Source organism: Ammodytes marinus (assembly GCF_949987685.1).
Source record: "Ammodytes marinus genome assembly, chromosome: 9".
Lineage (NCBI taxonomy): Eukaryota > Metazoa > Chordata > Actinopteri > Uranoscopiformes > Ammodytidae > Ammodytes > Ammodytes marinus.
This window is the reverse complement of record NC_137213.1, coordinates 15,943,741-15,956,464: the sequence shown is the minus strand read 5'-3', so window position 1 is coordinate 15,956,464 and position 12,724 is coordinate 15,943,741. Positions and strand designations below refer to the sequence as shown.

Below are 12,724 nucleotides of genomic sequence, written 5' to 3'. Positions count from 1 at the left end.
AGATATCAAATGATGGAAAAATAAGCCAATATCATCATCATTTATCTTAAAACTAACAATAACACAGTGCATCACAATTACAGCTACCGTCTAAGAATAATTATACCATATATTTAGTATCTAATAATTATTTGAGTCATTGTTAATAGTAGTCTATAGTGTTTAAACAGCAACAAAATGTCCACCACAGGTTTCTGAAAGGTTAAATAAAACTACCCTGTATCCACACAATCCACACTGATTTATATTAGATTAAAAATGGCTTGCTGTGCAAGTAAAACAGCAGTTGCACTGTGGAATATTGAAGTTCTGTCTTGGTGGGATTGTGTATTCTGCTTGCCATGTAAGCCGAGACCCTCTGTGCCTACACCCCGGATCCATGCTGAGCAAATAGAGTATTTCCTCATCCCACTAAAGCCCAGAAACATCCCTTCTAATATGGCCGGATTTAATATAATACATACAAATAGCATGTACAGGACTTAACACTCGGAGAGGAAGTCAGCTTAATACGCTGGAAAAAGGATCGACTTCTTAGCTGTACCAAACACGGCTTGTCCTCTGTCAGCCACCCGCACCCACAGCCACGACCAGAGAAGTGATGTACATGAACTGAGCTTTGTGTTTCCTTGAGCCAAAATGGTCTAATATCTCAACAGGCACACAATGAACGGCTGTGAAGGTGAGCACTTCAAAAAATGTCTTTCAGCTTCTAAATAATGCCAGGTTACATTGGTACCGACTGCTCCCCGTAGCAAAAGATAAATAATACAAAAGGAAAAAAAAGAGCCTTGACCTTTAGCAAAGTGCTGTAAATATGAGGCATTCTGTTGAAGGCACAAGTCTCATGACTGTGTGACCCGCTCAGTGGGGGGGGCCTCAAGGCAACTGGGAACTACAAGGTTGTTGTATCAAGCGAAAGGCATTTTCTTTGTGTTGTGAGGTTGGTGTGTGTGTGCGTGTGCGTGTGTGTGTGTGGTCTGTGCATGCGCTAGGGTGAGCCACCTTACCCGAACAAGCTCTTGTGGGAACGGGCCTCTTGAGTTCTCCGGGACGTTGATTGGGGGGATGACCCAGTCTCTCTTCATGCGTTTCAGTTGGCTGTCAGTGTTACGTGATGGAAACACTATTTCTTTCAAATCCTTGGACACGACTGGGGGGACAGGAAATTCCTGGAACGTAAAAAGGAAATTGTTTTAATCAAGAGCTGGTAGTGATCGTATCCATGTAGTAAAATATGGACTGCATACATTTGTTAGCCATGCTAGAGGCATGGATGTCAACGTTGGACCATGCAGACGGAAACAATTATTAGAAGTCGTGCCACAAAATATTGTACAGATACTCATAACTCCTCATGAAAACAGCTGAATTCTGATTAATGCTGAGTCATTGACTTTTTCGTTATTACCATAATCAGGTCAAAACTTTGGTTTATGATAAAGACCAAAAATGACATAATTTGTAATTTGTGTTAAGTCCTAGTTAGAATGCCAACATGCTAAACTAAGATGGTGAACACGGTAAACATGCCTGATGTTAGCACTGTAACTGTGAGCATGTTAGTATGCAGACCATAGCATTCAGCTCAAAGCACCACTCTGCCCTGATACAGCTCCCTCATAACTGTTGGCACTGCTGTTGAATTTTTTTTTTTTTGCTGTTGACACCTTACTAGATTGAAGGGTGTTGCAGACTGACCCTCCTATTTAGGGTTATACAAAAAGGAAATGGAAGTGGCTAACATTTACTCAGTAAGCTCTTCCAGGTGTCACTTAATACTAATTTTCAAAATGTGTTTGCCATCAAACTATGTAATTCTATGACTTTCTTTGTAGCCTAAAATATCTGCGGTACAACATGTGACATTACGTGTTGAAACGCTTTGGTGTGGCTACTGCGGCAGCCGCACAGCACCGCTGCTGGTTTGCTTTCAAATGGCAGAGCTCTTCTTATGTCCTGATAAAATGCACCCACACAGACGGACCAGCTTCCATAATGGATCTGCCATCCTCCCTCGGCTGTAATGAATGAGATTCGAAACAAAGGAGGATGGTACCTGCAAGCCAGACACTAAACACACAGATGGCTCAAATTTCTTACGCCCGCTCCAGAGATTGAGGAGACTGAAGTAGTGCCAGGGAAAGTTAAAATAACCTTGAACAAAACAAGGCATGAAGGGAAAGAGAGAAAAACAATATGTAAAAATCCGTCAATGTCGTTAAATGATAGCTGGGATTTCTTCGATTTGTGTCATGTTTATTCAAGTATCTTTCTGCTGTTGCATGTTACCATTTGAATGTTTGATTGATCGTGAGGTTGTCCAGTCCTACAAAACTACTACAAAGTGTCCTATGGAAACATGCATTAATTACCACTTTGGCACCTTATAACGTGACCCACATCCAACAGTCCCCTCCTCTAGCATCTGGGGAGCTGTCGGGAGAGCTTCCACTAATCATGTTTGAAATCCGATTAGACTGCTTTCACACATTGGAAATGCAGAGTGGAAAAGCGGACAGATAGCGAAAGGAGCAATGCTTCAGAAATATCTATTACCCTATTAAAATGGGTACGAGCCAGAGCAGTAATTATTTGCAAACTGTGTCAGGAATGATGGATGGCACCGTGGGTCTGTTTCGGCCCAACACGCATCTATCTCTGGTGCGTTGGAGGTCTGTGCACCTATCCACACTCTCTGAACCTCCTCCATCTTCTGACTGGGAGTCTACTCCAGAGTCGAGGAGACCGTTAGGCTGAGTGATGGCCCGAGTGTTTGTGAGCGTGTGAGAAGCATTAGTGCATGTGTGTGCATGTGCCCTTTCAGAAAAAAAAGATCAGATCGCTGAAACATTCTCTCGGACTGCGGTGGAGCTCGAGTTCTAAATGGAGGTGGAGATGGTGAGCGAGGACACACTCAAGTTAATGAGGATATTGTTTGGTTGTCATTGATTAAAATGTTTCCCCAAGGCTGCTGCATTCACCGACTAATAAAAAAATGTAATCACTGATGTGATTAAGAGATGTGTGATGATTCATGACAATAATTACGCTGCTGGGGAAGACGAACCGCTCGTGACCTAATGAACGTGCAAGAAACAGTAAAGTCAATCCCTGATTTTCATTACAGACAAAATCGGTGGATACCCAAAAGTGCTCTACAGAAGCACATAAGTATGGCCGCTGATGATGCAGCTGACAATGTGCACATTTATCAGCAATGTGAGGTATTGACTTTTATTTAAAAACTTTATTTATAAAAAAATAAATAATACTGAAAGTCCATGTATACCTCTTTGGGACAGGTATGCATTTGCCTTTGACCAACTGACAACAGTGACCGATGGTATCATTAAAAGCACATACAAGCAGGAATCCCTATGGTTAATGAGCAACAGTGGCTAACGACGGTGTTTTTCAAAAAGCCATGAAATCATTACCGGCTACAAGTTTAATTTGGGCCCAGCAGACCACTGAGCCCGCAGCACCGACAGTAACTACACATTACTGTCGGTATTAAAGTTTACGCCCAAATAAAATATGACGCCCGCCTTTCCTGAGATTATCTTCTGTGCTGCACGTTTAGAAATGGCCCACTTGTGGCCATTTGCTCAAGTGTATTACAGGGATAAAGAGGAGACACACATTGGTCTTTGTTAAACAAACATGATAATTGCATTTGGCGGTGTTCATTAAGACATCTGAATGCTAACCACGCAAGATTTGTACGGCAATAAATTTAACAAAGGCACGTGCATGCTCGTAACCCGGCCTACAGAATGGCTCTGGATTTAAAAGTAGCACATCGTAGTTGAGAATAGCAAGTTTGTGTGCTCAATTAGATGCTATCTGTTTCTTTAAACTCACAGGAGTGAAGCTGCCTGTACATTTAAAGCAACAGATATTATCTAATTGAGCAGGATCACATAATCCACTGGCACCGGAGTTGAAACCTCTACAATAACACAGCCTTTAGAGCTTCTTTTCATTTCCTGGTAACAAGGCAGACAGACAGGACATGTGCAGAGCTTTCTCTGTGCACTTCCTTTGATCCTGAGCCAACCGCAATGTTGACATGTGAGCACATGGTCATTCTAACTAATTGCAGATGACTGCACAACACGTCCAGCGGAACAGTTTGAGCATCACTCCACAGCTCTGACAGATGCTTCCTGTCTCCCACAGTACTGGAAGTGGTGCGTCCCCTTTTGGATGATAAGGCAATAACCTATGATAGCATTTCAGTGAGCATGCCTGACGATAAGGCATGCTCACTGAAATGCTACTTTATGGGGAGCTATTTTGCATCTGCTCTTGCAACCCACTGACCGTGTTGAGTATATGTTTGTACTCCTAGTAAATTGACACATTAAGTTTTAATTAGCACGCATCCATCCACTCTCTTGGAACACCTGCTACAATTTAGGGAAACATTCATCTGTGAATGTGCAGTGTCCTTAACAACTTACAAAGCTTACGTTATTCAAGGCGAGGGGATAATTGACCATTCCACCTTTCACAATCACAATTGGCCAAACAATTGACAAATAAGGCAGAAATGTTCTGGAGGTGGTAATGCGGTATTTACCTCTTGGCTAGAAGGTGTGGAGGGCGTCAGTCTGACTTGAGTCACCCATTGCTGCTGAGCGGTGGTGTCGCTGGCCTTGATCGATAGCGGTGTCACGAGGAGCGCAGAGAGCTGAATGCTCCTGGCAGCATAAACTACTCCGTCGGCCTCTATCCGGAAGTCAGATGGGTTACTGCATTCAAACCGGACCAGACCGCTTCGGCCACAGTCGACAAACCTCACTGCAAGACAAAGAGACAGAAGAAGAAAAATTAGCCAGGCAATGAGAAAGAAAGAAAAATAGAGATGGAGACAGCAGAGGGAGGTGGAAGACAGACAGACACACAGAAGGCCCACAAAGGTTTTCTGATTCTCCTTCTTGCTCATACATTATTCACTTCAAGCTGTGCCCCTAAGGTATTGCTCCAAACAGGTGCAGTGGAGGAGAGAGTTGGAGGGAGAGAAAACTAAGGAAAAAAGGAAGTGTGCCCCTTAAGGGCTATTAAAGAAGTACCCAGAAACCCAAAGCATTACTTTAAAACTGGATGTGTAAATTTGATTGTATAACTGCCCTGGTGTGTTCCTATTAGAGGAAATATATACAGCATGTATTAACATGTTTAAATCTGCAAAGATAAGTTCTATATATATTTTTTCCCAGCTAAGGCCAATTGCATGCTAGCTTTGTCCCCCATGACATACAGGGATGCCTTCCACGGATGACTGCCGATCCTCAGCTCCTCAAGAGACACAAGAAGCAAGTTCGTGTGATGTTTATTTCATTGGCATGTTCCCACAGAAAACGCACCGAAACCCGAACACACACACACACACACACACACACAAACTGCAGACAGGTGGCTCATGGGGGCTCAAGTCCCACCGGTGCGGTGCCTCAGTGGCAGTGGTACAACACCAGTTCATGTTACAAGTGAATGACAGTACAGCCAGGCCTACGTAGCTACATGTACACACACACACCTGGACAGCTAAGAGCTCCATAGTGTGATCCCTTTGTTTGGATATGTATTTCTGGCACCCCCTCCATGTTTATAGCCCCAAAAAACGGCATAAAGGGAAAGATAAAAACTCCTCTCGGCCACAGAGATCACGGTTACCATATATAGTTTGTGTGGAGGCTCTGCTGGTGCCGGCTTTGAATTATTAAAGTAGATGTGGAATTACTTAACAAAAGCCTTGAAGGAGGGTGCCTAATCTTCCTTTGTGCCGCTACCTTGGGGACCCACTGATGTCGGCACTCGGAGCTCATTGAGTTCCTCTGGGCTTGGGGAGAGGATGCAGTAGATCAGTTTGGGGTCCAGACCGGAGGAAGTCATAAGTTTAACCGCCAGGCTTCATTTTATAGTATCACCCAAACACACGCAATCAATTCTCCTGAAGTGCACCACACCCATACTGCTAACAAATCTCTCAGTGATGACAGGTGGTGAATCCAACACTTTTCTTGTTGCTTGCAGCAGCAGACGAGGCAAGATGTTTTCAGGTAGGTAGACGCCCTTGGTCTCTCCACCTGTTTTCTTGGTGAGCAACAAACGGGCAGAATGGCTCAAAGCAGCACAGGAGCAAGAAGGTGAAATCAAATATTCCTTTTTAGTTTAAAAAAGAAAAAGATGATTGTTGAAAAAGGAATGAGAGTGGATAAACCAAAATTCAAGAGCAAGCATCCTATAATAATGGATTGGATTTATATAGCGCTTTTCAAGGCACTCAAAGACGCTTTACAGGGTTCCAGGTTCCATTCATTCACACACAGTCATACTGGTGGTGGTAAACTACCATAGTTGCCACGGCTGCCATTCAGCGCCTACGGCCCCTCTGACCACCACCTCAAACATACAGCAGTCATACACATTCACACGAGGCAAGGTGGGTGAAGTGTCTTGCCCAAGGACACAACAACCATGACACAGGTGGCAGAGCGGGGATCGAACTGCCAACCCTTGGATCATTGGCCAACCCGCTTAACCACCTGAGCCACGGTCGCCCACAATAGCATGTTTTTGAATGTGAGAATGCAAGTGAAAGGAAGAAAGAGAGAAATAATCAAAGATGTGAGGCTGACTGACATGCACTGTAAACAAAATGAATTCATTCTGATGAATAAAAATGAACTCTTGCCCTGCTTTATCTAAACCCAAACAGAGAGAACAAATCTTCGGCGAGGCCAATGTGCTGCATTCCATTACTGCTACTTCTAAAAGATTTAAACTCTGAAAAAACAAGAACATTGCACTGTCTGCAAACTATGCTTTTTTTAACCCTGAAGAGTTGCAATTCATCTAAATATTTCTTAATAGCACAAAAGGTGAAGTTTCATTACAGGAGAGCCAGCAGTTCCATTAATTAAGATAAAAGATGACACATACTTTATTCTATACTGGAATTCACTTGATATTGACCATCCCCTTCCTGGCTGCCTTTGTTAAATTACCCTTGAACAATTAGGTTTTTTCTCTCTTTGAACCTGGAAAGCTGACATCAGATAGATGACGCTCTCTCCCTACGAAGGTTTTGCCTTAAACCCAGCTGCCTGTAAACTCAAAGCCTTCAGGCAACCCAAGTCAGCAGATCCTCAGACAGAGGTAGATTAAAGAGTAAGACCCTGTTTCCACCTGGCATTAACATCTGACTTTTTGAATCTGGTTACAAGTGGACAGCTCTCAGTCCGTGTGTTCCCACTTGTATTTTCAAATGTGACTTCTCTGTCTACTTGTGATCGGATTCCATTTACCCGCGCTGTATTTAAATCAACACGTTCATCATTTCCGTTTGCATTGGTGATTTTAACCGGTGGGGTTCAAACAAGTAAACATACAGGGCTGTACAGTGCCACAGTTTTAATCGCATTTGCTATTAAAATGCATTACATGCGAAGATAAATAACAGTCTAGGTTGACGAGATATGCTACGGTCTCATTTAGACAAGGAGGCGCGATGCACAACACTGCTTAGAGGGCTCTCGCCAAATGCGGGAAATATCATAGATAGTATATAAAAGTAAAAACTCTTAGGCGAGTAAGTTATTACGCCTCTTTGGCTGGTGAAAGATGTGTGTTTGCGGGGCGCCTTTTCTAACGTCTGCTACACTCTTGTCATCACCACCACCAGTAGGCTACACGGGCGGCTTTCTGTATGAAGTTAAGATACTGTATGCGAACAGAATATTTCCTGTGCGCCTTCACATTAAAAGCCTGTTACTACCCAAACGCGAGTTGACTTTTATTCTTAAGCAGATAAGAACAGGAAGTCGTTGCCTTGCAGCTCTCCAGTCAATAGCAGCGATTTCCGTGTTTTCAGATTTACGCAGTGAAATGAAAACAGAGGAGTAAGCTTGTCATTTGCAACTCATTCATGAGGCTTCTATAAAAGCTGCATGAACGCCAGTGATGCATTTTCAACGTATTTCCGCCCAGGCAGGGGGCAGCAGTTGAGTAGGAGGTCCCTAATGTGGACACAAACCACATTCGTGTTTCCACTACCAAATGAATGCGAACACATCGGACACAAGCGACGTAAACAACCTCCGAATGGGGTTTTTGTGATCCGATCTCAATGCGTCTTGAGAGTGTTCTCACCTGTAGTTAGAGCTGTATTCATGTGATCGGATCACAAAAAACACATGTTAATGCCAGGTGGAAACGGGGTCTAAGAGTCTGTCAAAATAACTCACAATACAGACAAAGACATTCCATAGATTTAGAGTTATCCTTAGAGGTGGGCTCACTAAAACTACTCCGTCTGGGGTGGTTAGATCATAATGTTATTCAGCAAATCTAAGAAGAACTGAAACAAGTATGACCACTCAATTATCAAGACAAGAATCACATCTTTAAACATTTAAAAATGTATTTTGAGAATAAAACATATTAAGTGTTTAATTGTTCCAGCTTCTTATGTATGAAGATTAACTGGTTTTCTGGTGGCCATTTTAAATTTGCAGGGGACCTTTTAATATTTATCGGGAAAACAAGTGACTGATAATAAAAATTATCAATTTCCACTATATTGCAATAAACAAATTGCAATTTAAAACCATGCCCGCTAGTATATGTTTGGGTATTACTTAATGTCCACTCTTCCAGATAATTGAGAAGTCAAATTAATTTATATTAAGTCACTACGTTTAACTATCACTAAAAGCATCAAAGCTGCAGCAGCCCAAGAGTTTCCATTTTCTTTCCGACTGGCACTTTAGACTACACATTTTGGTCAATGTGTGTAGCAGTGCACTTGACAGCAGCGTTTCCCCCCCGAGTTATTTTAGCCCAAGCCCTCATGTTGAGCTGAGCTTCAGCACTTTAACATCGTCTAGATTTTGGCCATCTGAAACCCTCTGAGACGCCCTTCAACAGGCAGCCTCCACGGCAACCGCTACACAAACTCCCAGCGGGCGCAGACACTTCCAATGATAATGCATGAGAATGTCCAGCATGCGTCTCACCATTTATCAGACACACTGTTGTGGCTTGTAAAAATTGCAGAAATGTGTACGGTGGCATGGCAACTATTTAACCCCGGTGCCTGCAACTTATCTATATCTAGATGTATTAGCTCCCCAAGGTTCAGGACTAAAAGAGATCTTGGCTGCCACGCCCGAACAGACATGTCGTCATGGGCACAACGATAAAGGCCTTTGGTTTGGATACAAAATGCCGATGCAGCAGAGGGAGACTGGGGGTTGGGGGGTTTAAAAAAAAAAAGAAAAAGAGGGGGGAGAGAGGGAGAAAAAAGGACTGTCAGCAGAAAGGCCTGTCCGACTAATGCCCTGCACCGGGGCCCAAAATTACCTCCGACTCAATGATCCTATTCACAGCTTAGATGCCCCCCCTCCCCTTCAATGACAAGCAACACAAAAACCCCGGCTAACCTCCCAGTAGTGCCAGAGTGCCTCTCTATTGTCTGCTCCATCACGTGATAACTCTTAACTCAGACAGACACAAATAGTTAGAGAGAGATAGGGAGAAGCAGAGAGAGAGAGAGAGATACATTTAATTTGGGACATGGAAAGCAGGCTCTGCGACTGCGCAGAAGCAAAAAAAAAAATTCCACAATCATAGCTTTTATACCTGCCTGCCAAATACACTGGCTGCAAGCGAGAAGGCTCAAAGTCCCTCTAATGTGCTGTAAATGTGACAAGACTGAAACCTCTTGTGTGAGATCATTCCAATTTACCATCATTCATTTCTGGGAAGTGAGGTCACTGGCAGTTGAGAAATACTCAGCATAGGTGTTTCATCAGTGGCTAAACGCAGAGATTGCAGACCCAGGCAAATACCCCAGTGGCAATGCCTCCCCCCAACCCTGGCAACATGGTACAAACACCTCTGACAAAATGCATTATTCGCAAATGAATGTGACCAGGTTTAGTAGACTGGCCTGCTCTGGCGATGGGAGACAATGCAATATGAAGCAGAAGCTCCAACTGATTGTGCTGTGTGAAACGGCCATACCAACACCACTGTTTATAAGATCCTGTTAAGCCCCAGTGGAGCTTGTACTCTGGTACCTCAATTCAAACTGCTGTGATATGAAATTCTTATCCAGTCCAAAATTGGGGAGACCATGCCAAATTAAGGTTAACAGTCTCTAACAGTGCACAAACTTTGCGCCCAACCACAAAAATACCCTTTATAGCACATTCTGTAATTGCCCAATTATTCCACAAACTGCTAAAAGCACAATGCTTTAATGGTTTTTAAATTCAGATTGCTGCTTGGGTTGCATAACTGTACGTGCATTTAGTCTCTAAATGTTCCTTTTGTCTAATGCTCTCATTATAAATGCATATTCTATGGCTTCCAGGCTGGTAAGTAAACAATCGCCATTGTGCAAAGTATCACATCCCATTTCCCACGTTGCTTAAAATGTAGAACTATTTTTAGTAAAGGTCTTCAATTGGCCGAATGATTGTTTAGTTGGTCTCTGATCCGATGCAATCAATACAGATGTATTTACATTTTCCTGCACATCAATCGATTGTGTCAAGATTGAAGTCAATACTTATGGGGTTGTATGAGCATAGTCAATCCTTTTGAATAAAATAACTATCACCGGCAGAGTGACAGTAGTCGTCCTCCTGAGACATTTCTAAATGTATTTTTTACTTAAAAAGAGGTTGAGATGCAGAGATGAGACTATGGTATATTTTTGTTTTCCAAAGGGTATATTCTTCAGAGGAGTAAAAGTGTTTGTAGCTGAAGCTCGGATCTGGGAGTGATGATATTGCCTTTCGCCAGACTAAGCCCTTGAAGGCGTTTTACTAATGCACTTCACTTCAAACGCGCAAAGATTTCCATGCATTTATAGCTAGGCCATAAATATGTGAGGGATTTGCATGAAAAAAACATGTTGTGTTTGTACTCTGTTCAGTGTCTCTAGCAATTAAGAAAACTAAAGAGGAATTGCATCAGTGCATAAACACATTTAACAAGCATCTGGTTTAATTTCCTAGCTCGATTGCAGTGACCATTCTCCCCCGCACTTGGTTTGTGTAGTTTACACATATTGTTGGAGCTACTTTTGCTTTCTAAAACGGCGGCCCCCAATTAGAGAGTTAGGAATAGACACTCAAAAACATCTTGATACTACTTCCCCTTATCACACCCCACCCACATTGGTATACACACTGAGGAATTTAAGTAGTCTGAGCGGCTGTAACATGAGCTTGCTCAATCTCAAACACAGATATTGTAAAGCTCCTTGATCTAGCATACTTGTACGTAGGAGAGGGGAAACTATGTTCATTCTGTGTTCTTTTTTTTTTTTTACAATTGCATTTATACCTTATTTGCAGATGATCATTTGTCATCCCAGGGTACAGCAACCACGTTTGACAAACATTGTATTTAAGGACGATTATGAGGCAAGAGGCACCTCCATTTACTTCAGAGGGTTTCTCCCTGTTCTCTGTTATGTCTCTCAGCCATGATAAGCCTTAAGAAAACTACCATTAAGCTCTCCACTGCTGCCTACACATCAGCCTTATGCTTATTAGATACCTGCTGAGTTCTGCTGAGCGACGAAGCTAACCCAATGAAACTGGCTGCTGTGATCTCCCTAAAACTGACATTATTCCGGTGGCAAAAGGAGAAGAAAAATGTTTTCGCATTATGGCAGTTGCTCTTTTGAATAACTTATATTTGGCCTTTGAACAATTATCAACTTAAATGGGTTTGTAGTGAAGGGGAAGAGCAGGGGGAACATCACAATTATTCTCAGGCCTTTGTTGGGTAAATTAAATGATTCTGTGTTTTCCAGTTCAATGACAGCAGAGCATTGTGTGGATTACTGTGTCACTGGAGCCAAAGAGCTGATAAGGCTAAGCTACATCCTTCTGCAGTTATCAGCTCATAGCGACTGGGATTTTTTTCGGCGAGTTATTGAGAAGAGCGGCTTGATAGGCTTTGGCGGGGTATTAAAACTGACCACATTACCATGCTGTCATGCTCAAACTCTTTATGATGTCTATCCAAAATAGCTCGGTGACTACTGTGAATGTTTACAGGTGAAAGTCATTATGAAAAGGATCATATTAATAGGCCGCTCAATCAACCTACTAAAATGGTGAACGCTGATAGCCTACCAACGCCGAGTTTACAGTTCTACAAAATGAGATGTGAAAACTCATGACAATAAGAGCTTTTCCTTGACCTTGTTCTGTCCTCTTGTAGAAGGTCGCAGGATTTTAATTGCTCTCAATCCCAATTCACCTTAAATGTGCTGGCTTTGGTCACTTTGTTCAATCTACAAAGGCTTTATTGCTTAACGGAGGGGAGGAGAAAGGGATGGAGAACAAAACGCAGGTAGGGTTGAAAAATAAAGCAATTTGTTTGAGGTTGGGGGCCAGAGGCAGGTTGAGGCACTGAGGTGTCTTTTAGGAATCAGACTGTGAATAATGATCCATTTAAGGTGTCTGCATGCATCACTTTTATTTGTTTGTGTATTACAGGGGTCATTCGCTGGTGACCATACACCGCAGTAATACACATTTTAGAGAATGCTCCACTGCACTGTACATCCATCTCTGCCGAGCCATGGTGCTGTTACAGGGCTGTCGTGTCTAAGGCATTTTCATCTGCATAGAACATCACACCAGATTCTGATCCCTTTATATAATTATACATCTATTACAAAGAA

At 42.7% G+C, this 12,724-nt stretch overlaps 1 protein-coding gene across 1 annotated transcript in view; it reads right to left on the bottom strand.

Annotated features, from left to right (window-relative positions):
- cdh2 (cadherin 2, type 1, N-cadherin (neuronal)) overlaps nucleotides 1–12,724 on the bottom strand; it is a 63,379-nt gene that overhangs the window by 19,221 nt on the left and 31,434 nt on the right. Inside the window, exons 3-4 of the mRNA XM_080034486.1 lie at nucleotides 4,589–4,809; nucleotides 1,011–1,172 (exon numbers count right to left, since the gene is read on the bottom strand). Coding sequence (XP_079890612.1) covers nucleotides 1,011–1,172; nucleotides 4,589–4,809 — 383 coding nt within the window. The remainder of the gene's footprint in view (nucleotides 1–1,010; nucleotides 1,173–4,588; nucleotides 4,810–12,724) is intronic.